Genomic DNA, 27,899 nt, shown 5'->3' with positions numbered 1-27,899 from the left:
CTGAAATTAGAATACATACACGAACACAACGTTATATCGGGTGATTTTTAACCTTGAGCTTTCAGGAGGTTTAAAGTCCACACTACCGCTCTGAAGTGGCCACAATCAACCCAGGCTGGGAAGAAATTTGTGCTGCCCAATATGTGGGACAGGAGAGGCCAGGACCAAAGGAAATCTGCACTAACCAGCCCTAGACCGACCAGGCCCATGATTTCAGGAAGGTTGGAGCCACTGCAGTGCTTTACACCAAGCCACCAACAGAACGATAGCCTACCTTTTCCATTTTGAGATTGTCCAGGTCACCAAGAAACGGCATGATCACCCGCTCCCCGACAACTTTCATCGCGGTCCCTAAGGCCATGCTCGAGCCTTCTCTCACTGCTGGGTCAGAGTCATTCAGTGTCTTCAGCAACGATGTCACTAATGCCTTCAGGAGTTTCTTGTTCAGCACAGCCGGAGTTGACTTGGAAAAGACACGTGCCAGAAACAGAGTCGTCTCCCCCTTGATCTGCGGGTTTTTGTTGTCAAGTGCTGAAGTGACATCCTCCAAGATGGCTTCCAAGTTTGTAGCCTGAAAAGCATTGTCCAGGGCTTCTCTCAGCGCAGTGACCACATTCTGCTTCTTCTCCTTGAACTTCTCTATGTACGTCGAGATACACGAATTGGCGTAAGGATGAAACTTCTGCCTCAAGCCAGCAGCCAGCCCAGCCAGGCACTTGGCAGCGAGCGCCACGACGATCACGTTGCTGTCCTTGGCCACTATCCTCTTCAGCACTTTGACGAGATCGGCGTAATCACCAGCTTCCAGCTTGGGATTGCTCGTGAGCTCGAGAAGTTTCTCGAGTGCCTCTTTTCGTTCCTGCCACTTTTTGGCCTCGCATTGCTCGTAAAAGTCCTTGGGAAGCTTGGAAAGGATGTCGACAGCTTCCAACAGCTCGTACGCATCCACAGGAGCCCCAGTGTCACCACCACACTCCTCACCCTCTTCGCCGCCATCCACTACATCTGCGCCAGCTTCGGCCGCCTGCGCCCTTCTCGCCTGCTCGGACCGGATGTAGCGCTCCGCGGTCGCGGTTCCCTTCTCCACTTTGGCAAACTCTGCCTCAAGCTCCGACACCTGGACTGGCTTCAGCGACTGCAGCAAGGGCTTCAGTGCATCGCCAATCCAGCGGTATAGCTCAACGGTCAACAGCTTGCTTTCGTCCCGCACGGTCTTGTCCCTGTCCTCGAGCAACTTGGGAAGAGCCTTGAAGAGAGGCTTCACAGCGATGACGCGAGCGCCGAAGAGACGCAGACACTCCCTTAACGTGGCCACGCATCCGGACACTATCTTTGGGTTCTTGTTGTCCAGGGCTTTGACAAGCTCCTCCACAACTGCCTCTTGCTTCTCAATTTCAACATACATGAAGATGATCTCCTGCGCCAACTCACGCGTCTTTTGTTTTGGAGCAGCGATGCACTTAGATACGAGCCCCACGAGAACATCGCCACAAACACGATTGGCCAGGTGGGCATTTTCAACAAACGACAGGACAGCTGCCAGGCCCTTCTCCTGCGATACGGCATTGCTGTCGGTGACGAAGTTCTTGATGAGTGGTACGAACTTCTGGAACTCTGGACCTTTAGGATCTGTGACTGAGCCAAATAGCTTTGCCGCATCTTCGTATCCACTCAGACGAGCTTTCCACAACTGGAAACGAAGACAATAAAAGAGGAATGAGCACTGAAGAATAGCACCACAAACCATCAATGACACCAGATATCCAGGAAAAGCTTCAACCTACATTTTCTTCACAATTGCATTTTTTCTGCGCAGTAATCAAGGCAGCCAAAATCAAAAGTGGCAGATCGACCACTGCGGAATGTGCCAGTCAAAATGTTGCCACTTTGAAGCCAGCAGTCTTCACGCCACTAAGCACAACTGAAGTGTTACGAGCACAGGTTTTGTAAAGCGAAACTTTTATAATATAAAAAAAAATGAACCATAGGTATGACCGGTACAAAAGCACAAAATTCAACAAACACCGCAGACAAGGACAGTGGTATCACCTTGTGTTGGCAACGATCCTCTACAGGTAACTTCAAGTACTCAGTGTCATCAGCCATGTTCTTTCGTCAGAAGCCTGAAATTTGAACAGGAGAGCATATAAGATCCTGAAACATGAACTTGAGGAAATAAAAAACAAACTAGCTGAAAACAAATGCTGCATAAGCCACTGAAGAGAACTGCTTTAGACCGAAAGAGAGAAAGGAACCTGCTGTGAATAGATTAAGTGATTGCACAGGAATCATCCAGCAAGTCACTACAAGTAACCTTTTGTAACATTATGGACTTTTCTACCCCACTGCAAGATTAACTATACTTCAGCTTTCAGCACAAGATTAATATAGAAAACATGATATACCTCCCCACAGTGAATTTTGCCTGAACATCCTTTCCTCTTTAATGTGCTTAAAAAACGGCTTCCTATCATGACAGCTTACAATTAAGCACAGTACTTTGTAATAAACAAAATTAAACAAATTCAATACAGTACTAACAGAAGCTGATAAAAAAAAAAAAAAACGCTGCTTTGTACTTGTCTTGTTTCAGATAAAAAAAAAAAAGACCCCCCTCATTCGAAAATTCAACCATTTCCAGGAGATTTATTGTTTACCAGTGCCAACCATGTACTATCAACAGTGTTCACAAAGCCGAGTATGCCTGGAATGAAACTTTTTTTTTTTTAAATAGAATGCACTTATGTTTTGCCTCTATTTAGGTCACTTTCAGAACCGCCGCACGGGGCAGTCGCCGAAGGAATGTGTCAAAACTGGAAATATCAGCTGTTTGTTTTGTCAAAATCACGTGGTAGCTGCACGGAAGTGTCGGAACTCGAAACACCTCTCCCTGTCGGGTTGCAAGCTATGAACAAACACTATTTCTAAAAACGTAAGACTTCGCGAGACAGTTCACAAGCCGGCAATCCGGCAAGCGGCGCATGAGCGGCGCACCGGTGGTGGCCTATTTTACACGTAACGAGAAAAATGTCGCCTTCAAATCTCCGCGAAAAGACGAAGAACGTTAAAAGCGCTGAAGGAAACTAAGCTAACAAATACAATCGGCAACGTACGCCACTGTTTAGTTCAAAAGCCGCAGGTTGATTGCGGCAGACGAACTGACGGGACGTTGGCCCTTCTCTGCAAGGCATCCCCACAGCTTTATACAGGCGATGCGGTGATGCCTCGGATAAAACCGGCGTTACAACGATTAAAAAGAAAGCAACAAAAACAATCGGCACGATGTAGCGCCGGTCATCAAGGTCAACAGACTCGCGGCACTGTTCTTGGACAGGTCGGTTACCGGAGTTGTCAACAGAAAAGGTTTGACGCCACAGTGCGAAAAAAAAGTAAAAAAGAACGTTGACGCAGTTATTGATCCGGGTAATACCCGCAATATAAGAACAAACAGCTCGGACTAAGGACGTACTCGTTTCGAGAGTAAAAATCTGACAAACGAGGCGGGGTTACACTTATGCAATCAATGAGAACCCGCAGGCCGCCTACGAGCTAAAGTATCCGAAAACCGCAGCGATGGCCATCGGCACAGGACCGTCATGTTATGAAAAAAAAAATATAAAGGAAGCTCTAGCCAAGCCCCAGTCGGGCTTAGTGGCAGGCAACGGTTTTCCCTGCCTTCACTACACCTTTGCAGCAATTGAACATCAGACAACCTGTCAAAATTCAAAAGTCGTCTAACGTATTCGGCGCACGACCGTTAACTACTCTTCACGCAAGTGTACACAGACAAGCGAGTAATGGCGACGCATTTTTGCTTGCTCTTTGCGCACAACAGATTTATAACTCGGTCAAGTACAAAAGAGTAAACCAAAAACTGACAGCAATAACGTGCTGTGCTCCAATATCGGGGAGGGTATCCGACGCTTTCGAGGGTACTCACCAAGCAAAGTAGCATTGATGAGCGCCCCGTTGCAGGCTCACAGATGCACGAATACGGCTTTGTCAAATCACTGTTGTCATTTGGTCGTCTCGGAATAAAAGCTTCGAATTATCGCGGACAAAAATTTGCCAGGTTCACATGAGCGCAACCCAAAACTGCAGCCGTTCGCAATTACACACTGCTGTTATATTTCATGTATGAAAGTACAGAGGCGCTGGCTAGGAGTGCACATACAAATTCAACCAATCACAGGTGTAGGCCAGCCGTTTGAGCGCTCACGTGGGGCGCTACATGACCACATGGGACCGTGTGAAAATTTGGTAGTTTGTATACCGAACAAAATAATAAAGCGTTCAGCAATAAGATTATTTTCTGTTTTGTGGCAGATTACTTAGCACCGTTTAACTTTACGCCGTAGAACCGGTGATCAATTCAGTCCCTTCAACATAGCCATCAATATGGTGTCATGGCAGCATCGGGCTCGCGTGCGAGTTTGAAACCAAATGATGAAGATGAATATTCGCTCATCAGGACTTGCCACGAGACCGTGCACGTGCCATTGCCTCCTGCCTACATTGGGTCTGAAGGAAAGGGAGTTAAGACTCTGCTGGAAAGCTGGAAAGGGCAGTACGTTGAAAGGTGTGCCACATGTCTTTTCGTCGCGCTGTTGCGGCCGCCTGACGCATGCTGCAGTTTGCACCCGCAGAAAAATATTAAACGTGCGGAAGCAGCGTAATATTATTCAAACAAAAGCTCTTGCAACTTGCTTTTGTTCTGATCGCATCTGCAACACATTGTTAAGGTGTTAAATGCACAGCACTTCACATTGCTGACGTCCCGCGGCAACTGTTGCACGCGTATTCACATCTTGCAAGGAACTGATAAGTAGGTAAAAAGATTACCTCTCGCGCTGAGCACGTTTTTGTTTCTGTTAATAATTCCAGACTTCATGGGGTCCTTCTTGGATACGACAACCTCAAGTTCGTCGATGCAAGTGGGACGATTATCGACGACCAACCGTTTGTGCACCGGGATGTAGTAGGCGATTTTCAGGTTTTCAGGCCAGAGACTGGATCAATCGTACGGGCTTTCATAAACAGGTAATGTTATTCCTCTTGTGGCCAGGGTTTATGAACACGCCCACGTAGTCTGGTTATCGATTTTAAATGTTATCCGTTTTAAAAATAGATGTGCACTTAAATGTAGCTATCTTGGGCGAAACTGTTTATACCAGAACAGCTGGGCGAGCACATCTAAATGAAATTTACATTTAGCATGATGCGACTGTAACACATGCTGATCTGTTTTCAGAATGAGTAAAAGCCATGTGGGTTGCCTGGTGCACGACTGGATCAACTTGTCCATCTTTCTACCTCCAAATCCTTCGCCTGAGTTGACACGGTACCTCAACATGGGCCAGGAGGTACTCTGCAAGATCACTAGTGTATACGTATATCGTTACAATGCGCTAAAACTACGTGGCGCGATCACATCTGAGTGGTATGTATCGCACAGCTGTGTAAGTACTTCTTTCAGTGTACATACATGACACAGAGAGTGAAGCAGCTGATTTGCTTGAGTGAAAGCATTATACCGAATATCAGGTTCTGTGTTAGCTGGTGCTTAAGGCTTATATAGTCTACTCCCTCGCGTTTTGTGCATTATCATCATTATCAGCTCAGCTACGCCCACCGCGGGACAAAGTCCTCTCCCATATCTCTCCAGTCAACCCTGACCTGTCCCATCTGCAGCCGCATTATCCCCGCACACTTTTAATCCCGTCTGCCCACCTAACTCTCTGCCGCCCCCTACTACTCATGCCCTCTATTTTAATCTAGTTACCATTAACGACCGTTGGTTATCTTTTCATTACTTTACGTGTTGCTGCATTAATAAATGATACCTTTGAATTTTTTAACGCAATAAGTGTGCAGGGCTGTTTGGTCATTTTTAGAGCTACTGCATTGTTTTGTGGAAGCGGCATATTGTCTACACAACTCTGCAGTCCACGTGACTGTTTGGTCGGTGAAGTGTACAGTAGTACAAGCATCCTTTCCTCAGCTTTTCTGTTAAGCACAGCACACCCTCCACTGCTTTGCCGGTTTGTCTCACTGGTTGTGTGGTACAGGCCATAGACTGAATAAGGATTCAAAAAGGGCAATTATTTTATGTTGAATGATGGCCCTGATGCCTTCTCTCTGCCAGCCATGTTCTGTCTCTGAGAGAGGTAGCTGACTGTTTTCGGACTGTCTTCAGAGTTCTACGCCTAACATGTGACCTGGCCTCAGGTTTTAGAAGTGACTTATAGCTCATGGTGGACCGCCTGAAGTCTCAGTGCCAAAACATGCAGTAGAAGTCACGGCGGGTGTATATGACTTATATACTAGCATGTACAATGTGGATGGTCATAGTCTGACTCTTTTCATTGTTTCGTTTTACAGCATAATGCTCATGAACGAATGTACATACTTGTGGCCACACATTAAAAAACTAAGCACTCTCACATATGCTATTTTTTCTCTTTCCTTGGTTACATATACTGTGCAAAGTGGCAGACCTTCATATTGTAGTTATCTGTTAATGTGCCTCATTTTTGTATTTGCTAGTTTCATGTACGCTATTAATCCTCTGTTTCTTTAAATGTTGTGAATCAAAGATACAGCAGAAGAAAGGATTGGCTTCCCTTATGGAGCAGCAGCTGAGGCTTATCACTGGGAGCTCCTAAGTTTTCAGTTTTCCACGTAGATTTAACTGCACTACAGCAGATTCCAGAAGTGGTCACATATTTAACTTTTAGTGTAGGACATTTTGTTTTTGTTTTTTTGAGAGAGGAGGGGGGCTACATTTCTCTGCAGCCCTGTCCCATGTCTCTCAAAGCCTCCAGGTCTCAATGCAATGAATTTCGAGTATTGCTCTTAGATGGCATTCATGTGTTTTGAAAAATGTGTTCAGCCAAGTCAAAGTGAAATTTTACAGCAAGGCCGAAAAACAACTTGAAATGGGAACAGTGTTAGTCCAATGACTTTAAGGGAAACCTTGGAGGAACCATACAGCTATGGCTACATTGGTGCATGCTATTGAATCAGTATCATTGCTATCAATATATCAGTGCTACTGAATATATCAGTATTTCGAACCTCCTTCACCTAGGGGGATTCCCTCCAAATATTGATCATTGACTGATTTCTTTACCGTTTATGTTCTACTGACTAGAAAGCATCTGCTTCTTGTGCTGTGTTTTGCTGACATAGGTGGAAATCTTAGTGTTCCTTTGCCTTCTTTTGTTACACAGCCTCCAGTTAATGCAGGAAACCATAGCCCCGATGCGGACATCGTGTGACGATGAGCTGGTGGAGTACGAAAGCAACTATGGAGATGAATGGAATGAGGGAGACGGCTCGGATGTGGACATGGACAGACAACAGGAGCTGTCTTACTTAGACCCCGATGAAGACTATTCGCTTGCATCACGGGGTCAGCTGCTGTCGGAAGACGGCTCGATAGAGCCACCTCAGGATCCTCTTCCTGCAGAGAAGCCGAAAAAAAAGAAAAAGGTTAGCGAAAAGAAGAAGAAGCAGGTTGACGCAACGGACACTCAACAGGAGTTGCCCTGCCTGGATCCCGAAGAAGACAATCCTGATGTGTTACTGGAGGGAGACAGCTCACTTGCCCCGATGGAGCCGCCTCGAGAGAAACCAAGGAAGAAAAAGAAGCCCAGCGAGAAGAAGAAGCAGGCTGATGTGCCCACCACTCTGTCGAGTGATGCAACAGTGAGCCTGGATTCGGAACTCTCAGCGTCTCTCTTCTCTGACTCGGGAGAGACCAAGACAAAGAAGAGAAAGCGGAAGAATGATGCTGGAGACGATGGTCCTTCAGCGAAGAGAAAAAAGGAAAGCAAGAAGAAGAAGAAGAAGAGCAAAGAAAAGGACACAGATGAAAGGTAGCATTGCGTTAAGTGTGGTGCCAGTAGGTGCATGTGAATTTGTGTTGTCCATTTTTTTGGGGCTAAGGCTGTGTGGGGTTTTGTGCATGTAGATTCGTATTGGTGACAACATGGCAGCATGCGCAGGAAAGTTGAGAATGTTGAAGTGAGAGTATGCTTTATGGCAATACAAAATTGAACCATTCCATATGATGCATTCAAATTTGCACATAAAGCCGTCGTCCCATCTTCGATCTCCCAGCTAACAGGACCCCTGTCGTTGCGTCATCCAATCTGTCAGCCTATACCCTATTAATACTCCTTTTCCTCTAAAACTGCTAATCATTCCAACAGTTCACCGCCTGTGTCTTGGCCACTCCCCCGCAGTGGGTATGTGCCATTCTACTTGAGGCCAACCAACCAACCAACCAAGCTCTCTCACTTTAATTAATGTGTTATAGGTTGGGGAAAAAAAAAATATTTTCTTTTTACATAGCTCCATATTGTTGTAAAATACCACATTTTACCACCGAGGAAAAAAAAATCTAACTGGTCAGCAGAAAATAACGTTAACGAAAAAAATAACTAGGTACATTCTGAAATAAACACTAATAAAAGTCCCCCGAATTCTCAAAAATATAAAAACCGAAAGCTCAAGCCCCTAATTTATAACAGTCCTTGTATATTTCACTCTGAAATAAGCATTTCGCGTCTTTTCTGATTTGTCATTCACCAGCAAATGCAATATGTCAAACTACTGCACGTTCTGTTTCTGAAGCATATGTCGCCACCACTGCTGCTTATATCTTTCATGCTTGGTGACTGATTTCATATGACAGTGCAATGACTGCATGACTCCGGACAGGTCTTGCCACCTCACACGCATGGAGACTGGAAATGTATGTTACAAAGGTACAAAACAAAAGTGTTAATAGTAGAAGGAATCAAGGAAGTGGTACATGTTTATGGTCAACCTAAATGTAGTGCATGGACTGTGGATAAGTAGTTGAAGAGATTGATAGGCACGTTAACGTTGGTGACACATGCATGTGAATTAATTGACACGTAAATTGAACACACAAACGACATCTCAAATTGCAACCTCCGCATGCTCCACACCATTCCAATCTCCACAATGTAAGACTGCATTCTTACACCGTGGTTAGGAGTCTCAAACACACAGCCTGCAATGCGTTAACATGCTGGTTGCTTGGCCTAACTATTCCAGCCAATCTGCTGGTCAAATCCTTTGCACTTCTTCGATGACCTATAACCATAAATAATCATTCTTTGACTTCGGGTTTTTCCTGCTGATGGCAGTAGCTAGCTTTTTGTGAGCAGGGCACAGTCACTTAATAAATTAAAAAACACTGAAAAAGAAGAAAAATTTTCACTGTTGTTTACGAGTCGCCCTCTACACCAATGCCTATTACTCATTTGCTTTTATTTTTTGTGCTTTAATTTACCTTTGCTTACTGTTGTCTACTTTTTCACTTTTTTTTTTTGCTTCAGACCCCTCATTCTCTCTCCTCTACTGTTTTCACCTACTGTGTAGTGGGAGGCATAAGTCTGTCAAGTTTGAGACCCTCAATCTGGGTGGTGGACGGATCACCTCTTAGACCATAAGTGCTGCGTGATATGTGGTGAGAATTATGAGCTTGCAGCGAGCCTCTATGGCTGCCTGTGCTAAGCATATGATCCAAGGCTCAATTGTCGAACCTCAGACCTCTGCTGTGCTAATCAGTTGCCAGGTGCCGTCATGGGGTATGAGTGACTCCCAGTGGTAGGCTGTGGCATACTGAGGACATATTAGAGTTGGCCTATATCAATTCAATACTGTGCTCTAATGACAAAGAGTTTACCTTTACTGAAAGCAGAGCTTTAATATGCTAGACAAGTCAGAAAACGAAATAGTGCAGGTATGACAGTGACGTCAGTGCTTTTAAATGCAGATCACTGAGGCTAGACCACTCTGCCATCCACTTCTAGTCGATGATCACAGAGTCCTTTTTATCACTGATGTCACTGGTGTGAAATGAATGGCAGGTTCCTCACCAATAAATTCATCTTGTGCTGCTGAACAAATTTCTGCAGTGCCAGATAAAGCTGAACAATAGATTTTTACAGGGAACAAAAATTGTTTAGAGTTATCCTTGGTGCCCCTTTAGTGCTTCTTGCATGCAAGTGTCTGGGGAAATAAAAGATTTGAGGACACTTTGCAAGTTATCTTAGAAGCAGAGTTATATCAGTAATGGTAGGGCATAGTTCAATGTATGCAGAACTGATCTCCATCTATGGACTACTGCCATTGTCAAGAGGCAGTTATAGGGAAATTTATTCTACCAGAAAAGTTGGTTGTCATGGAGAAGCCTTAGCGAGTGCACCACGATAACAATAAAATAGGAGCACAAGGATGTGACGAAATAAAATAAAGCCTGATACTTGAGTTTAAGTGCCAGTTTACTTATGTTAGAAGGTGGTGCCTTGTGGAGCAGGTGAACAATACACTGCGCCATGACCAAAAAACTGTGCCACTTTTCCTCACTTGTGTAAAGATTTAGTCACGTTGGTTTTGCAATACTTGCACTTCATCTTATATCTGAAACATACACACACTGCAAACTCGTTTTGACAAACATGATGTCAAAACATGTGAACCTGGCCCTCATCAGTACATTCGTTTGCAAGCAGGGGGACTAGTTTCCATACCGTCTTTTGTTAACATTTTTCATACTGATCTGTAGTGCTACAAGTGTAGTGCTTCATGTGTGCATTGTTTAGTGATGGTATCTATTATCGAGATACCGTGTTTATTTGCTGGCTGGTCATCTGTCATAGATGCTATTACCTTACTATGTTGTTGTAAACCTCTTCCATGTCATCTCTCATCAGGAAGGAAACGAAGAAGAAAAAGAAGAAGAAGACGCACCATGTGGCCGTTGATGAAAATGCCAGCACGGATTCAATTTTCAGCGATCGTCTGTCAGTGGCCGAAACAGCGTCCATCCAGGACGATACTGGTTCAGTTGTCTTGAAACAAGAGATGACCACCCCCTCAACAAAACAGAAAAAGGGGCACAAAAAGAAATTGGAAAATGGTGAATAGTCTTCACCTCCTTTGTCTCAGTCCTTTGTTGGGGAAAGCCTAGTTGGAAGTATGCTGGTTGATGTTCGAAAGTGAGAAGTAGTAGTAGTAGTGGTTTATTAAAATAATAAATAAAATGAAAAAAAAGATATTGGTAACCCTGGCATCTCGCATGGCTACTGGAAGCACCTGAGCTGGGGCAGCGAAAGTAGAGGGATAAAATGCAGACTGGAGAAATGAAATGAAAGAGGTGAGGGAACAGCCTGAAAGGATGGGGAGGAAAGGGGTACTATATACGAGTATTCTATTTGCACAATAACATATGTAGAGGTGAAAAGTGAGAATGCAACAGCCCATTTGGTGTACTTATCGAAAAGTCGTCTTCAAGGTCGTCTTCAGTGGTAGCAGTTGATTTTATGTTGGAATTCTGCTAACCACTACAGGTTCCACTTAGTGTGAAGTTGTCGTGGCTTGCTGTTGGTAATCATTGGTTCCTTATAATCATCTTGTGCGAGAAGTGTAAGGTTTGCTTATGTGAATGAGAGAGTTCTTGACTTGCAGAGGTTTGCAGAACTTTTAACAATATCGGTAGGGTCTGGCTTTGAGATTGTTTTGAACTTCGGTGGCAGCTAGACTTTTCAGGAGCGTTCCATGAGTCTGTGAAATTTCAGATGTGTAGAAAAGTTGCACGGTTTTCAGTTTACATTATTTGGCTTTATTGGCTGTTGCAGGTCCACTGCCTGATGCCAACCTTGACTCAGCATGTTCAGAAGTCAGTCTAAAGGCCAAGAAAAAAAAGAAGAAAAAAGAAAAAGACTGAACTGCCTTTGGTGTAAGTAGCAATAGTTACATGGCAATCAGTACTTTCAAGTTATAAACACTGCTAATGAACCATTGCAATTCGTAAATGCTCATATGCATGTTTGTGTGTACAAATGTGTTTCAGGTTGATTTTTCGAGACCATTGGTGTGCCGTACTGCATCGTTGCAAACAGCTGAACATGCAAGAGGAGGTCTCAAGAGCTTTGTTGTCCCGTCTGCTGTTATGACCTTCAAATGGATTAGGTCATATTTTTACTTCTCATTTTTCATGAACTGCTTAGGCCACATCAGCGGTAGTCATTGTAAATTTCATGTCACCCGTCATTGTTTTTCTTGTTTTTCTGTCTCTTCTAGAGAGTTGCAGATGTTTTTATTTTTGCATGGTTTGTTATCATCTCTTTTATCCCATCCTTTTCCTTGGAGCTTTACATCCATTCAGTGCAAGTGGTGTGCGTTACTTGGGGCAGGAAGGCGAACTCTTGCGAGGCCCTAAGCAGGAAAAAGAGAGCGCTGGCATTTTAAAACCTGAGCTGCTCATGACACTGTCGCAAAAATGTGTTCTGAAAAATGCTGGGCTGCTGGTTAGGAGTTGGTTGGAGTTTGTCTGCCTGCACTAAGCAATAAAATAAACCAGAGATTTCTTGAGACCTTCACGTTTGACTTTTCTTCACTGCACATAGGAGCTATTCCGGCTGGACAGTCTGTTCTGTTCCGCTTCTGTGCAAAGCTCGTACAACATCGGTAGTTTTTTTTTATTTGTTTTTGTGAGATTGTAATGTTCCGTGGACTTGGTAGTGGATAAAAACAAAGCAAAACGACTTTCATGTATTTTTAAAGGTGCTGTTTGGCCGTAGACTTTTTCATCTCTATTCAATAAAAAATAGCCTTGCGAGTGGTTTTATAATCTGCGAAAATACTTTGACGCCGGAAGAATCAACGTAACAGTAGTCTTAAAGTATGTTGTTTGTGGCGCCCTCTGCAACGAGTGAAGAGAGAGACCGAAAGGCTTGCACGAGCGACGCTTGGTTGGACACGGAGCATGCGCAGTTGGCGAAGACACGTTTCACGCGGTAGGATTGCTTGTTTATATTAAAATAAAACTGAGGTTCCAGCTGCCTGGAAACCGTTTTCCCTTTGAAAATGGGTAAGCCATTCCTCTGATCTACCTAGGGTTTACCGCGCGGTGTGCCTGAGCTTACCAAAATTCTGTTGTCGAGGCCGCTGAGAGCGTCCGGTTCCCAGCTCGTTCTGTTCCGAATGGAATTCTTTACTTTAAGAACTTGCTCTGTGTGGGCTACTTTCAGGGGCGATCTGTCCCGATGTGTGGTGACAGAATGTAAAACCCCTTTGTTTCATACATTAAGCGATGTTCTGCTCGTAGCCTGAGCCAAACTCTTATCCGCCGTTCATTTGAACCGCCGGGCATAGGGTGGTTTAGGAGTGCCGCTGTCTTGTCATTTGCCGTGTTGTGCTTGTCGTGCCGTACGGTCGCAAGATACCCTATGGCTAGCACCTACAGATACGAAAATGCTCGTTATGTGCCTAACGTTCCTTTGCAGAGTCAGAAATTTCCCGTACTTGATATGATCGGAACGTTGGATGCCGGCTGGTGAACAGGCGGTGTGTCATTTTGAGTGGGAGCGGCGGTGTGAAATAGTGACGAGTTTGTGTAACATTTAGTCATTGTTCTTAGCCATGCAGTTTAAGCAAGTAACGAACGAGTAACGTTATTGGCCGCGTATGACTGATCGCTTTTCCAGCACTGAAGGGCTGAGGTCGCCATACCGGCAGCTTTTTGAGCTTTGCACATTTTCGTTTTTTTTACTCCGCGGTATTCTCGGGCATTATTCGGCGCGCTACGCACTGAAGTTGACATTGAATTATAAAGTGTTCGTCCATTCTGCCGCGCTACTAACAAAGTGGTTTCGCGTATAACAATTCGGCGTTATGTACGGCCTCGGATGGGAGCCTTTTATTGAGTTCGACTCGGTAACTTCGTAACGTGCGTTTGCTCTAGTGCGGCCACGTCTGTGGCCCGTTCACGTTTTAGAATTTACGAGCGGTCTAGAGTCCACGGCGCGCTGACTGGATGTGTGTCGTGGTGGCAATATTTTTAAACAGGTGGGCTTCTGAGCTACTTCAGAGGCTTGCTGGGCAGTCGGGAAATGCGGATCCTGATACTGGGCCTGGACGGCGCTGGAAAGACTACCATTCTGTACCGGTTGCAAGTTGGCGAAGTTGTCACCACCATTCCTAGTGAGTCCTGCCCACATCCTTGGTTGCTGTCCTTACTTCATCTCCATCTCGAGAATACATCATGATCATGATCACATCTATTTTATCCTGTTAGCCAGGCAGATGTTAAAAGGCGGTGAAACTTAATTCACTTTTGCAGTGTTAGCATAGAACTCAGGAATTTAACTATATTGTTTAGTTCTGCGCCATCATTTGGCAAAATAAATTTATAGAGTTGCCTAAATGCTACAGATGCAATTTGCACTACTCAGGTCATAGATCATGACGAAGAAAACTACACACATAAGCAGGACTAGGAAAAGGGTACATAAACAGCATGAATGACATAAGGACAGGGTGTATTGCCTTCTCATCTGTGTTTACTTTATGTTGTATTTGCTGTCTTTCTGCTATTTAGATAGCATGTGTTAATCTTGTGACTGCATCACAATACTGCAAAAGTGGCAGATAACACAAGTCACTGGTGATCTTGTCTTTTATAGTATATCAGTGGTAGTAGCGGAGAAAAGAAGCTACACAAAACGTCACTGTGTGGCCCAAGTTGTGCACAGGCGAAGAAGAATAGAACGAGATTCATCTTTACTGCTAGTGCTAGCCACTTATGTTCCAGCATCTGAAGTGTTATGCTCAGCAATAGATATAGGCTTTAATTATAGTAGTGCAAGCCTGGGCAGCTAGTACTAGTATGTAAAAATGGCATCTCGTCGGTCTATCTGCTTCGCCTGCTGTCCATAAACAGCAGTCGTGTCTTGAAATGCAGCTGCTACTGTTTTTCTGCTCTTATATTTTTTATGACAGTAGGGGGCGTGGCAATCTTCTGGCTTTGTGTTGACCAGCACATTTTATTGCTGGCTCTATGTAGCTGGGCTGCTCTCAGCTGTGCCACTGCAAAGCTCGACTGGCACTGTCTTCCCACGGATTACTTAGTTTTTCTGGCAGGCGTATAACATATGAATGTGCCCTGTTTTTTCTTGCTCCTTCTGAGTGAGCTGTGGAGACACGATACTGTGCTTCCAGCGGTATCATTGCGAAAGGGGCACAGTCATGGCCAAGAGGGACATATTCCTGTTCTTTTTTTTATAGTATGGTTTTATTCTGCCAGTGAAAATAGGACAGGACATAAGAGCCTGTGCATGCTGTGATCACAAAAACTTGCCACCTTGTGGTGATCAGACTAGTGCAGAGGAATTTAACAGGGCTGTGCGAATAGTACTTGTCCGAAACTGAATCGAATATCAATAATGGAACTTTGCTACCAAAATTAATGCGAATAGTTTAGCGAAAAACCGAATTGAGTACGAACTGAATAGTGAGAGAACCAAATCGAGCAGGAATTAAATAAAGAACCAAATTGAACAGGAATAAAATAGTTTTATGAATATTTGATACTTGTGTGAATATTCAGTGAACAGTCATGAGAAACAACAAAGTGCTGCTTTTGCATTTATAGCTGTATCTTTTAAAAGGCGCTACACTCATCTTCATATGGGGAGTCGCAGCACAAAGTCAGTGTATTACCTTTATCTTGTCATGTTATGCACATAGGAAAAGTACCTTTTGCTCTTGATTAGGGAAGATAATAACAGGCAAGAGTTACGATAAGACATGGCCATAGAGGTCATGCATGAAGGCCAGTTTTGCTGTACCTCCCTGGGCCCTGCCGTGTTGTCGAATCTCTGAGGAGTCTATCCCGTGCATATCGATTGTGGCAGCATGGTACGCGGCGTGCATGGTCCCTGTTTTTGGAATAGTCGTGGAAGAAAAATATGGCAGGCTTTAGTAGAACTACTCACCAATTGTTCGAAAAGTATTTGCAAATTTGAGGAAATATTCAATTCATTTTTGAATAATTTTGAGCATACACTATTTGATTAGTTTGAATAATAGAATTGGAAGATATACGGTTCGGTATTCGAAATTTCCAAATAGTCGCACACCCCTTGAATTGCGGCCATTGGCTCAGGTATCGAATACTTGTGGAAAATATTGCCTCATGCTCATACTGTTCAGTGAATAGGGAGGTATTTGCTATTGTTTGTGCTATCGTTATGCAATGCATTTAGTGTGAAGTCTTTTATGTCTTGTAATCAACTTCAATGGCATTTTCTTTCTTTTTCTTGTTTTTCAGCCATTGGATTTAATGTTGAGCAAGTCACATATAAGAACCTTAAGTTCCAAGTTTGGGACTTGGGTGGCCAGACAAGTATCAGGCAAGTTCATTCATTTTGAATGGTGAATAGCTAAGGCGTCTTATTAGGAATTTTATTCCTTCAAAACATTGTGTACTTCATTCTGGAAATTACGCAGTAGCCTCTCTTCAGGATGAACTCTGTTAAGCTGAATTGTCTAATAAACTGAACAGTTGAGGAACGATGTTTAAATTCCCACAGACACAGTTGAAGGAAAAAAGAAGTTAGCGTGCATGTCTACATTTGTATGAGAAAAGACTGCAGCTTAGACATCAACATCCGAAAGCTGAGAGCCTAACTGAATGACAATTTATACATGCACATATTCTTTTAGCTTGGTAAGCACAATCCTAAATTGCAGGTCATTTTTCATTCGGCTTCTAATTAGGAACACTCTGCCTTTTAAATGCAGCATTGTTTGCCACAGTAGTATGCTGGTTGCGAGAATGCCTCGGTAAACGTTAGACAGATTTTCTCTTGTGTGACAAAATAGCTACAAAAAACTCCAAAAGCCACAACACCTTAATGGCTCATTGTTTGCGTTTTCTTAGTGAAACTTCTGCAAACATTTTGTTCTCTGTTCTTGATGAGTTTATTTTATTATCTTCTTATGCTTTACTCATAACCAGTTTACTGGTTTCTGCCCGCGTGCTCATGTACATTCAGACATTTTGGGTGCTTCTGTTCAGGTTTATCATATACTGTCGTCATCTTGAAGGTAGTCTGTACTGCCCAGTCTCCTAGGGCTGTGGTGGCAATGATCACCTTTGCTGCATTTGTTGCAGGCCATACTGGCGGTGTTACTTCTCCAACACTGATGCCATCATATATGTGGTAGACAGCGCAGACAGGGATCGCATTGGCATATCTAAAGAGGAACTGGTTTCCATGCTTGAGGTGAGCGCAGCTTTTGTCACTGTATACCTGGCACTTGCTGTAACTGAATACTCATCTATTTTGTCATATTCTTTCTGTGATTGCTCAGAAAGTATTACCTTGTAAAATAATTTTACAGGCAGAAAGAATGCTTGGTATGTGGTTTTAGCACTTAATTATTCTGCGTGATTTTTGAGCACTGTATGATCACCAACTCTTGCAATTCTGTGTACTGTTGAACCTTGTTAATAGGCGACAGTATATTTGTCTGTTTAATAGGAGCCTGCAAATGGCCCAGTATAGGTGACCATTTGTGAAATGATTGTCTGAATTCATTTATTGAGTGTCTACACGGGTACTCCTTTCTCAACTCTAGTTCATTGGTGGGTCCTGTAGAAATACTCGTGTGTTCAACAGACATTTGCAATCAATGATTTTTGTAGCCTTAATTTCACTGCAAGCTGTTTGAAGTTTTTTGCACTGCACTGTTAGTCTGAGACTTTAGGATGCTTTTATTTGCGTGAACTTTGCTGTGTGGACCGTTTTCTAGACCTCCAGGTCAGCTTTCCTACGTTGCAATAGGTTAGGTGTGGCAGCATCTTCCACTGGCCTGTAGATGTGTGCACATTCCATGTAGGTTCACCTGCCTCAGAGTAGCTCGTCATTGCTAGCCTGTGTTTATTCCTGACTCGGGTGAACTATTTCATGTATTCCAGCACGAGACAGTTACATGCGTGCTGCTACATGTGCATATGTTTGGCATTAGAAGACCACAGCGCTGTATGTATTAGAGTGCTAGCTCTTGGTGTGAAGGTGTCAGGGATATGTAGTAGTTTTTGAAGTCAGGAAGTGTTTCTGGCAAACATGAAAGATGGTGGCTTGCACGCTCTCTCCACCACCTTGCCCGTGTTGTAAAGAAAAAAAGATATAAAGGAATGGCGCGCAAATTCCGCAGCTAAGCTTTGAAGGAAAAAGAAAAATGTAAGACACGGTGAGGAATCGGGAACAAAAGCTATAAAACAGTCCCAGCACTGCTGATGAAGGAACGGCCATGAATGCCATTGCCCTCTTAATGACTAGCGACTCAGCAGGGAACCACGGACTTTCGCACCAAGAGCCCTGCTCTTCGAAGTGGCCGCCATCATGCTGTTGCAAGTGGGAGCCCATGCCGATCGCGCCACCCAAAAGTGTAACAGTACCCGCAGGCAGGCAGGCACCATTATGAGGCTTGGGGGGAAGGGGGGCTGGAGGGGGGGGGGGGGGAGCTGCCTGCATGAGTGCTATTGAGGATGGGTAAATGGGATTGAAACTTGGTGTGTCTCCATAGCTAGTGCTTATTGTACACATTACTGTATGTGTAATTTTTCTTTTTTTTTTCACTAAAGACAGGCTGTACCTGCAGGGGGTTTGAATCTTCTCTGTGAAGTGAAGCTGACTTGGAGGTGTTGCAGAAGGTCCCATTGTCATTGTTACCTTACAGTGTAGAACATAGAAGTGTTTGTTTTTGAAATGTGCGAAATGGCACCGCTATTCCTAAACATTTGAAATGCTGCACCTCCAGTAAGCATTGGTACTATGCAAGGCTGCCAAGTGTTTGTTCAGGCTTCCTTGACTGCCACCCTAGGATTGAAAGGAGGTATTGCACAAGAAACTGTAGACTACACCGTTTCACTCTAGGCATTTGGGAAGACTACTGTGCAAGTATTAGTGTGGTAGTGCCAACACAACACAACATTTTTGTCATTGGATCAACTCGTTTGTGCTGTTGGCATCATATCAGAACGTATTTGCCTGTTGCATGCATGTAAAGATCATACTGGTACATAACAAGCTCATCACATTCTTTTATTGTAATTTGTATTTTTGTTAATATCTTTGTGTTTAACTTCCAGTTTTACCAAGTTGTTGCTTTGAAGCTATGGTGCAAAGGTCTTTTCAGCTGTTACGATGTGCAAAAATCAGTTCACGTGGAGGCCTAAGGTGTTGAAGCTATTAAATCATTTTCAGTGTGCTAGTTTGTTAAATAGATAATGGAAAAAGTCGCATAAAAGTTGGATGGTTGGCTCTATGCTTTTATTGTTTCTTGTCATTTTATCGTTGTGGTAACCTTCATGCTGTATTTGCTTCATTCAATGGCAGGAAGAGGAGCTGAAGAAAGCCATCCTGGTGGTTCTTGCCAACAAGCAGGATTTGGATGAAGCTATGACAGTGTCTGAAATACACTCAGCACTTGGCCTAGATGCATTAAAGAACCGCACATTTCAAATATTTAAGACTTCTGCACTCAAGGGGAATGGCCTGGATGAAGCCATGGAATGGTAACGAAGACTTTTAAAGTTGATCATTTATGTTGTCGCATTGGCACCCCTATTCATCTAGTGAACATGGAAAAGGTGTTGTGTGACTGCTTTTTAAGTTTGTTGCAACTGTGCTGCTTAGTCCTGATTATTGATGTTTTGCTTTGATTCGTTTTATATATCAGGATTTTCAGTCTCAGAAACAGGTGAAGTTCTCTACTAGTCTGACACCTACTAGTCTGACAGCTGTAGGTCATAGTTTTTCAGAGTTCAGTAATTTGTAGTTTGAAGGTGGTTTGAAAGTCTAGTCATATCTTTGAATGGAGTCCTGAAATCAATGCTGAAAGTTTTTTTTTCTTTATGCTATACATTTTCACACAGTCCTATGAATGTTTGATACTGTGGTGTCAATGCGTGTGCCTGGAACATATTGCGATTTCCGATTGCTGGCGCCACAGGGTATTGCTATGTGTATTCTTCATTATAGCCTTTTAAGGGGCACTGAGGGCAAACTGAAGGCAGCCCGTATCAACAGGTTACCGTATTCTAACGGCAAAAAGCGAAGATGTAATGTAGGCATCTCCATCACCAGCTGATACCGCAATTAACATGTTCGCTGCATCCTGGGTCACTGGTGGGCCTCATCATTTTTTTATGCTGTGTTGCCATGAATGTTGGGTCCCACAATGAAGCCTTGGGACGAATTTCATAGTGAGGTCTTTTTTCTTAGACTTCGCAGTAAAATCTGACCTATGGCTTCATTACATCATCCAGTGTTCGAGGCCGCACGGCATGGATGAATGCGTGACATGCCGGTGACCTGCAACACTGTGAATGTATTAAGCTATGTTGCTTACGTGGATCTCTGAGACTAGGCTACATTTCTATTCACTTCTAAATGGCTATCATTGAGTCTTTTTTGGTGTAGCAGTCACAAGTTTTAATGGAGAGGTGTAGAAAAAAAAAAAAATTTTTAAATCTAGTTTTCTTTGCAATAAGCATGTCTTTTGTGGCTGAACAAACATCAGCAGAGCCAGAAAGAGCCATTCATTCTATCTCTCATTCTATCTCTCATTCTATTATTCATTCATTCTAAAAAATTATTTTAAAATCTGGTTTTCTTTGCAATAAGCATGTCTTTTGCGGCTGAACAAACATCAGCAGAGCCAGAAAGAGCCATTCATTCTATTTTTACAAAGAAAAAAGAATTTTGTCCTCAGCATCCCTTGAATGCTGCTTGAAACACTTACCATATATTGCCATGCATAAGTCAGTTTTTTTTCTTTTCCCCTCGAAAATTGTCATCTGAAATTTTTTTTTTTTTGGCGGGTGGGGTTCGGGTTCGCCTATATGTGGAGTCGACCTATTTGTGGGTTCTAAGAAAGGTAGTTTTGGCTGAGCTACAGGTTGTACACTCTTTGTGCCAATGCCTGTTCCTGGCAGGATGTTTGGAGAACCTTATGTGGAAGGTACCATTGCTTGGAGGGTTGGTAGCTATATTGTCAGTATGTGTTCACGAGGCTTCTCACACCAGTCAACAGCGCCTTGCTGTTGTTGCCTTGCAGTAACCATTCTGTGCTCATATTGGGTGTCGTGAAGGTGGGGTAAAACGGGGATAGCTTTCGCCCTTGCATATCATTTTCCATGCGAAATGGCTGTATTGTGGCGAAGACACCCTAATTGGCTGTTGGCCTGCTGTCATTATGCAATAGCGGTGCTATGCGGGGAAGCTAGCCTAACACACTCGGCTTCTTGCGGCCCTCATAATCGCTGCGAGTGCCTTCGAAGCGACGCTAAGATTTGGGAAAAGGCCCCTTCTTTCTTTAGTAAGGATCGTCTGTTTGCCGCCTCTCTACTGGCTAAATTGCACTGCTCTTGCAATGCATTTTTCACGACACGAAATGTTATATTACGAATTTCAGCAATATCGAACTATTTTGCATTCTTTTTTACCTATTCGCTATATCAAGGTTCAACTATATTTGGAGTCAACCTTTTTTTAGTCAGTGAAAGCAACGAGTACGGGGGGGGTTGAACCTATTATTCAGACTTACATGCGGGAATATATGGTATACTGTTTCGAAGTCAGTGTGGCACTACTGCACGTGTAGGCAGTGACACCACAGAGCCGTTTGCTTGTTGTGCCCAGGTTATCAAATGCTCTGACCAACAACAAGTGACGGACGATCAAGAAGCAGAGAAGAAGAAGAAGGCGGCTTCAGCCATGCCAGTCCGCTGTCATTGTCACCTCAACGCAAGTGTTTGCAGAGAAATGTGGAAAAGAACAGTGCTCGAGGCTGCTGGCAAAAAAAGCAAGAGGCTTGGTGCGGGCAAACTGGCTGTGTGCAGCTTGGTGGTGAGGCGTGTGCGGTCGCGTTTACCTGCAGCCGCACCCAGACTCTGGTGCACATTGGGTAGTGGCCTCGGGAGTGCGCTCCTCGCCGCCATTCCCCATCTCTAGTCTGTGCCGAAAAAGTGGAGGGAGCTGCAGCTTGCGTCTCCTTCTCAGTAGCCCCGACATCTTGGAAACATTCCTGACTGGCTGGTTGGTCGGTTCGTTTGTATCTTCTGGTTAGGTGACTGTGTAATTGAAGCTCTGTTTTCTTTTGTGTGTGTGTCTTTTTAAGTCCAGGATAAAACTGAGCATTCTTTCTCTGGACTGCTGTGTGCTGATTCCTTCCTTACCCCTACATTGTTTATTATTTTTTTGCAACATAATGAATGCGTCGTGCGGTGCATGTTTGCAAGTGCTTCAGGGCTTTCCCATGGAAAAAGAAAATGCGGGGGTAAGGCTTAGAAACAACTGAAAAAGAGCTTGCAAGTGATAGGATGTGAATGCATTGATGGTTGAGGTGTTTGGTGATGAGGCAGCTCTTTCGAGGCTGCCCACTTTTACGAAAAATCCTGTACTGCTTTTTTTGTTATTTTTCAGAATCAGATTTTTTGTAACACATCATTATGGTCGTATACAGGAGGTCCCGAAGTAAGACTAAAATGGGACCTCTGGACGTAAACCTTGTAGACAGTCTTCAAGCCAGTGTTCTTAACACTGTCAAATTTGCAGTTGGATTTGGCTGGACGCATCACAATCTGTCTATAGCAGGGCGTATGGAAAAAAATTGCAGTCATGTTACTACGTCCACATGTAGGTAATAGAGAATTTAGCTTGGAACAGAAAGGTTGCAAAGACTAGAACCTTTTCAAGGCGGCCAGTTGATGTTGAGCTTTCCACAGTATAGTACATTTGGCTTGTTCTTAGGTGCTCCCTAGAATTGTCTAGTTGTAAGAGATAATTATGTGAAGTATGGCATGATAAAGTTAGTTGTGGAGATGGCTTTTATTTTCCCTGCTTTTGTTCTCAAGCCGAAGTTTTTTCTTGTTAGTTTGTAAATGTGGGCTCTTTCTGAATGTTGCAATGCTTTTATGCCCTGTTTCTTGTTCAGAGCTTTCCGCCTGATTAGTTTTGTTTACTTAACGTAAGCAGAAAATTCGGTGCCCCTTTGTATAAGAAGGCCGCTGGCTATTTAAGCACAAAGCCATGTTAAGTGACTGACATCTCTGCTTTTAACTTGCTTGCTAGGAATTCTTCACACATTCAGCAGCTGGACGTTGCTCCCAAATGAAACACCGTTTAGTCAATGCATGGAAATGTCTTTACATATATTTTTTTGTTGAAAACGTGCAGACCACTTCGCTGTCTGTAGGTGATACTTAGGCACTTCTGTGGAATCGCTGTCTGTGGCTGTAGATAGCGTGGAAAGCTGTAGCTGTCTACAACCTCAAAGCAGTAGCAGCATCTCAGGGGGGCGGGGGGGTGTGACGGAGAGATTTTTTATTTTTTTTGAGGAAAAGATGAAATACTTCTTCCCTGAATAGATGCAAGTGCAAGGTGCTGCAGCAAGGATACAGCACAAGGTTCTTGGTTCTGCGAACCTCGCAGTTTTGCTATGATTTTACTGGCTTGCTTAAGGCATAAATTTAACAACTTGCGGCCGTTAAGCTTCCCCACTGCAACATCCAAGACAGCTGATTCGCGCAGGAATTTATGATGTGCCACATTACGTGATGTGGAGTAATAATGTTGGATCGTGACAGTTGTTTCAGATCTGTACCCTCTTCTGCTGACCCCCGTCTCCATAATTTTTTTTCTCTGCATTTTGCACAACTGCTCATACGAGCTATGCCCAACTTGCTGCATATAGTGTTAAGCATATTCAGTGCTGTCAATCATAATGTGCATTTCTCTGTGCAAAGGTGCACTGGATGACTCACAAAATAAACTTAGTTATTTTGGTTGTGTTAGTGGTGGCTTCGCTGTACAATTTCTAATCACTTGATTGTGTCGTTTCTCACATGTTTTAATGATTATTAATTTGAACACGTGGAAGCTTAATAAGCAGGTATTCTTTTGCTGCTATGACATCTCTAAATACAATATTGTTACCTGTATTTGTACAAGTTTTTCCAAAGATGCTGTGCCCTCCAGTGTAACATGGTTCAGGAAGCAGTGACTAATATGAGTTTTCAACAGGGGAGATGCGCTCATTGCCATTGGTTGATGCAGCCAATCACTTGATAGTGAGGAACTTGTATGATTGATTGACTCGTCCCTCCTTGTACATGCACGCACATGCCAAAGCCCTCACCTGAAGCTCAGGTTTACACCTTGAGTGTCATATGACAGCCAGAAATGTGACAATAAAGCTTTTCTATACGAATTTCTTTTTCTTGTTGTCACCAGTACCATTTGTTACTGTGACATAAGTTTTAACAGAATTAGCTGGTGATAGGTCATCTCAGTGTCTTTTGTGACCTAAAGCACTGTCAGGGCTCTGTAAAGTAAACCATATCATATGATGGTGCTCTGCTCTGGTCCATGTTTACCTTTCCTCATAGATTGGTACTGGAAAGATGAAATTTTACACTGAATATCAACACCTCTCTGGGTGTTCTATTTTGTGCAGACAGTTGTGCTGTAAGAGTAAGGCAACACCTTTATTCTAAAAATTTAGGAGTGGTTGCTGGTGGATTCAGATGAGGTCAGCAGCTATAACTTGTATGTTGATGCCCTTGGTGATTAATTTTGCTGTGGGCACAAATCAAGCCACTATAGACTGCATTAATTTAGGTAGTCCTGCCAGCATAATTAATCATTTCATTGCCTCTCCGCTTCAAAAAGGTCTGTTGCAATTTTAGGCTTACTTGACTATCAATGTTCATTAGTTATTGACTCATATTACCGTTGTCAGAAGCTGCCGGAAGTGACCTTATGTGCAGTCATTAGGTCTGCCTAGTTATGAGTTACATTGGTATTGGTTTGCCTGATTACCATGTTGCTTTTACTTGGGTTGAGGTTAAATGTGGATAAATCTGCATTGAGCTCATGGGGAAGTATCAGTTGAAACCTTTTTTTGCCGTGAGCATCAGTGAGCATTGTGCAGGTCCCGGGCCGGCACTTAACGGGCTGATGATGATGGTAATGAAAGTGCGCGGTGAAACGCTATACAGCAGTGGCACGGTTCCGGCCCAACAGCATCCTATACAACACAACCGCATTCTAGGGACATCCGCAAGATTCCTGAGGTTCTTTGACATGCACTGACATCTTGCACTATATGGGTGTTTTGCGTTCTGCCTTCATTGAAATGCGGCTGCTGCGACCAGGATTGAGCCTGAGGTTCCTGGCTGGGAGGAATGGGGTGCCCTAAAAATACTTCATTAAATTATTAATTTCCATTATGGATACCATCATCATCATCAACCTGACTATGCCCACTGCAGGGAGGGCAAAGGCCTCTCCCATGTCTCTCCAATTAACCTTGTTCTTTGCCAGCTGCAGCCACCGTATCCCCACAAACGTCTCATCTGCCCCCCGCTATACTTGCCTTCTCTTGGAATTCACTCCGTTGCCATGGATACAACGATTTGTTAATTGTGAAACAATATTCTTGTTCCTTGTGTTTTTTTTCTGGCTGTAGGAGCTAGAGGACAGTGTTTCTGCTCTGTACGATACTGATGTTTTCCTGGGACTGCGATTGAAAGCAGGTGTTTCTGTCCCCCCCTCCCCCCACCTTTGTTTTTGTCAGCTTCACATAGTGGCTTCACAATCCTCTGCACTTTCAATTATGGCCACAGAGAAGTTAAAGCTTGCTACCATGCTTCACTTTCATATCATTATACACCAACTGGTACGGCCGTTCGATGCTTTCACATTTTCTACGTGGCTTTTTTTTTCAATTTTTTTAAATTTCCAAATTACTTCTGAAAAAAAAAAAAAAAAAAACTTCAGTACTCACCCGTGTCAGTGGAATGCAAACAACCCTTTTCACGAAACAAATTTATTGTGTTTTGGGTGTGTGTGTTTATTGTTATTAACCTCAAGAACTTGCACCAACTCTCCAGAAGTCTGCCATTGCAAAACATTTAGGCCAAGCATTATCCAAACAGGTGTACAGTCCCAGTGCCCTTTAATGTGAGGCAAACTGAATGCAACACATTTGTTATGTGGAGACAGTAATTTTGGAAAACCACACCAAAAGTAGAAACTGGCGAGAAGTGGCTCTACATTATTATCATCGTCAACCTGACTATGCCCACTGCAGGGCAAAAAGTCCTCTTGCATGTCTCTCCAATTAACCCTGTCCTTTGCCAGTTGGAGCCACCGTATCTCCACGAACTTCTTAATCTCATCCTCCCACCTAACTTTCTGCTGCCCCTGCTACGCTTGCCTTCTCTTGGAATCCACTGCGTTACCCTTAAGGACCAGTGGTTATTTTGCCTTTGCATTGCATGCCCTGCCCAAGCCCATTTCTTCCTCGATTTCGACTAGGATGTCATTAACTAGCGTTTGTTCCCTCACCCACTTCCAGTCTCTTAACGTTACACCTATCACTTTTCATAGCTCGCGGCGTTGTCCTGTACTTAAGCCGAACCCTTTTAGTCAGTAGGTCATATATCATTGTGGTTCCACGTTTGCCGCCTTTCTGTGAGCTGCTTTTCTGCAAAATGAAACTTCAACTCGGACCATAGCCTCCTAAACAGAGGAAGCTGTGCTCGGGCGCTCTGGCCTGAACAACACGGTGTTGAAAAAAAAGGTGTCATTATCAGTGACGCCAACCTTGCGCGAAACGAGATAAGTTGCACCATTCTGGTAAAAAATCTGAAAATTGCTCCAAATTCACTGCTTCCGAATCGGCCAATTCGAACAAGGCTCCGCGCGGGAGGCGCCGTGTGCCCTATCTACGCGGACAATTCCTGACGGATTGTCACGCGGAAATAGTTCCTACGTCCCAGAGTTCCTAGTAAATGTACTATTAAAATTAACGTCGCAACGCGGACTTGCATGATTACTTTCTATGCAATATATGCGCCACAGCTTTGGTCCGGCAAGCATGGAGGAAGAAAAAAAGTTTTTTTCCTCCATGCCGGCAAGTTCTGGCACGTGTTTTCGAGTCGCTGACCTTTACTCTCTCGCCCAGAAAACGCGAGCATCACATGCGTAGAGGTGAGTCCGATTGAGTCCTCAGGCTTGCGTGTATGGTTCCCACTGGCCGACCGATTAGTCCTAGCGTGAGTGAAATGATCGAAGGTTATGTTTAATTGTAACGCAAATATCATTTGGTGCACCTAAATGCGACATTTTGACATATTCGACGTGCGGCATACGCAGAAATGGCCATGTTTGCACGCGAGAATTGTACGTATTATACAATGTGTGGCCATTTCTGCGTATGCCGCGCATCGAATCTGCCAAAATGTCTTTGCTGAACGCTGGCGATCGACAGCTTGTGGGAAGAGCCCGCACCGACGTTACGCGCGGGCACGGCGGCTACGCGTAGAGCGTTTCACTCTGTGGAGTCATATTTTTGTGTCGCATAAATGACTGCTCTTGTAAAGCCCATTAGTGAAAATCTTGCAGGCAGCGTGGCCAACGGCAAAAATCGCTGCAAGGCATGGTCCGTACGTCCACTTACGTTATAGGAGCCATGCAGTGGCACAGGTTTGGCGGCAAGTTTTTTCAGCAATGTAACGCTTCGTCTCAATTCGAAGCAATTCACCATCGGTGCGTAAGAGGACGCCAGGGCTTTGCCTCGACGATAGCTTAAAGACAAGCATAAAGTGCTTTGCAGTATCGGCGTAGCATATTCCAGAGACTGAACCTCGATGCAAGGCAAGGTCTCGTCTTGGCCAGACACAACCATCCGTCCAGAACGTCACTCGGACGGCATGCAGAGTGCTACGGCCTTGGGGTTCCGCGCCGTGCCGAACGATGGCGCCATGGCTTCGCATGAGACCGCGGGTTGCGCAACGCGCTTGGTGCTCGGTTTGCTCACACGTCGCGAGGACTGAGCTTGCGCTACTTGGAGTCACTGGATAGCTCGGGCTGCAGGACGCAGCGTAGCCCACCGGCGGAGGAGCGCCAACCTTTTAGCATGCAAAAAAAGAAGAGAGGAGACAAAAAGGCGCGAAGACGCTGAAATTCAATTTTTGACTATAGATAACTCAGCTCCTA

At 44.0% G+C, this 27,899-nt stretch overlaps 3 protein-coding genes across 6 annotated transcripts in view; 2 read left to right on the top strand and 1 right to left on the bottom strand.

Moving 5' to 3' along the window:
- Window positions 1–4,177, bottom strand: part of msps (msps cytoskeleton-associated protein 5) — a 63,374-nt gene extending 59,197 nt beyond the window's left edge. For 2 of the 3 annotated variants that reach the window (XM_089565686.1, XM_089565688.1), the window contains exons 1-3: window positions 3,941–4,177; window positions 2,050–2,123; window positions 275–1,690 (exon numbers count right to left, since the gene is read on the bottom strand). In XM_089565686.1, coding sequence (XP_089421812.1) covers window positions 275–1,690; window positions 2,050–2,106 — 1,473 coding nt within the window. In that variant the 5' untranslated portion in view covers window positions 2,107–2,123; window positions 3,941–4,177. Of the gene's footprint in view, window positions 1–274; window positions 1,691–2,049; window positions 2,124–2,255; window positions 2,276–3,940 lie in introns of those variants that run through there. The other variant, XM_089565687.1, reaches the window with a different exon arrangement.
- Window positions 4,178–4,377: 200 nt separating this feature from the next.
- LOC149371461 (uncharacterized) lies at window positions 4,378–8,732 on the top strand. The gene is made up of 5 exons (XM_089565683.1): window positions 4,378–4,579; window positions 4,885–5,040; window positions 5,252–5,440; window positions 7,233–7,880; window positions 8,702–8,732. Exons 1-5 carry the CDS (start codon window positions 4,407–4,409, stop codon window positions 8,715–8,717), a joined length of 1,182 nt encoding a protein of 393 aa, XP_089421809.1. The 5' UTR covers window positions 4,378–4,406; the 3' UTR covers window positions 8,718–8,732.
- Window positions 8,733–11,896: 3,164 nt separating this feature from the next.
- Window positions 11,897–24,105, top strand: Arl1 (ADP ribosylation factor-like 1). 2 transcript variants are annotated; one of them, XM_089565685.1, is made up of 6 exons: window positions 11,897–12,012; window positions 13,891–14,025; window positions 16,154–16,235; window positions 17,000–17,111; window positions 19,230–19,408; window positions 21,537–24,105. In XM_089565685.1, exons 2-6 carry the CDS (start codon window positions 13,935–13,937, stop codon window positions 21,565–21,567), a joined length of 495 nt encoding a protein of 164 aa, XP_089421811.1. In that variant the 5' UTR covers window positions 11,897–12,012; window positions 13,891–13,934; the 3' UTR covers window positions 21,568–24,105. The 2 variants fall into 2 exon arrangements, with proteins under 2 accessions (XP_089421811.1, XP_089421810.1); XM_089565684.1 differs by lacking the exon at window positions 11,897–12,012 and adding an exon at window positions 12,761–12,913.
- The last annotated feature ends 3,794 nt before the right edge of the window (window positions 24,106–27,899 follow it).

This window comes from Amblyomma mixtum, chromosome 1 (assembly GCF_055824585.1).
Source record: "Amblyomma mixtum isolate Tamu chromosome 1, ASM5582458v1, whole genome shotgun sequence".
Lineage (NCBI taxonomy): Eukaryota > Metazoa > Arthropoda > Arachnida > Ixodida > Ixodidae > Amblyomma > Amblyomma mixtum.
This window is presented reverse-complemented; position numbering and strand designations above follow the sequence as displayed.

Excerpts from the sequence above, each read along its gene's own strand:
- LOC149371461 (XM_089565683.1), top strand. The coding sequence starts at position 4,407 with ATGGCAGCATCGGGCTCGCGTGCGAGTTTGAAACCAAATGATGAAGAT. Across the intron at positions 5,041-5,251 it reads GTACGGGCTTTCATAAACAG|AATGAGTAAAAGCCATGTGG; the intron begins GTAATGTTATTC and ends ATCTGTTTTCAG. Across the intron at positions 5,441-7,232 it reads GGCGCGATCACATCTGAGTG|CCTCCAGTTAATGCAGGAAA; the intron begins GTATGTATCGCA and ends TTTGTTACACAG.
- Arl1 (XM_089565684.1), top strand. Across the intron at positions 17,112-19,229 it reads AACTGGTTTCCATGCTTGAG|GAAGAGGAGCTGAAGAAAGC; the intron begins GTGAGCGCAGCT and ends ATTCAATGGCAG. Across the intron at positions 19,409-21,536 it reads CTGGATGAAGCCATGGAATG|GTTATCAAATGCTCTGACCA; the intron begins GTAACGAAGACT and ends TGTTGTGCCCAG.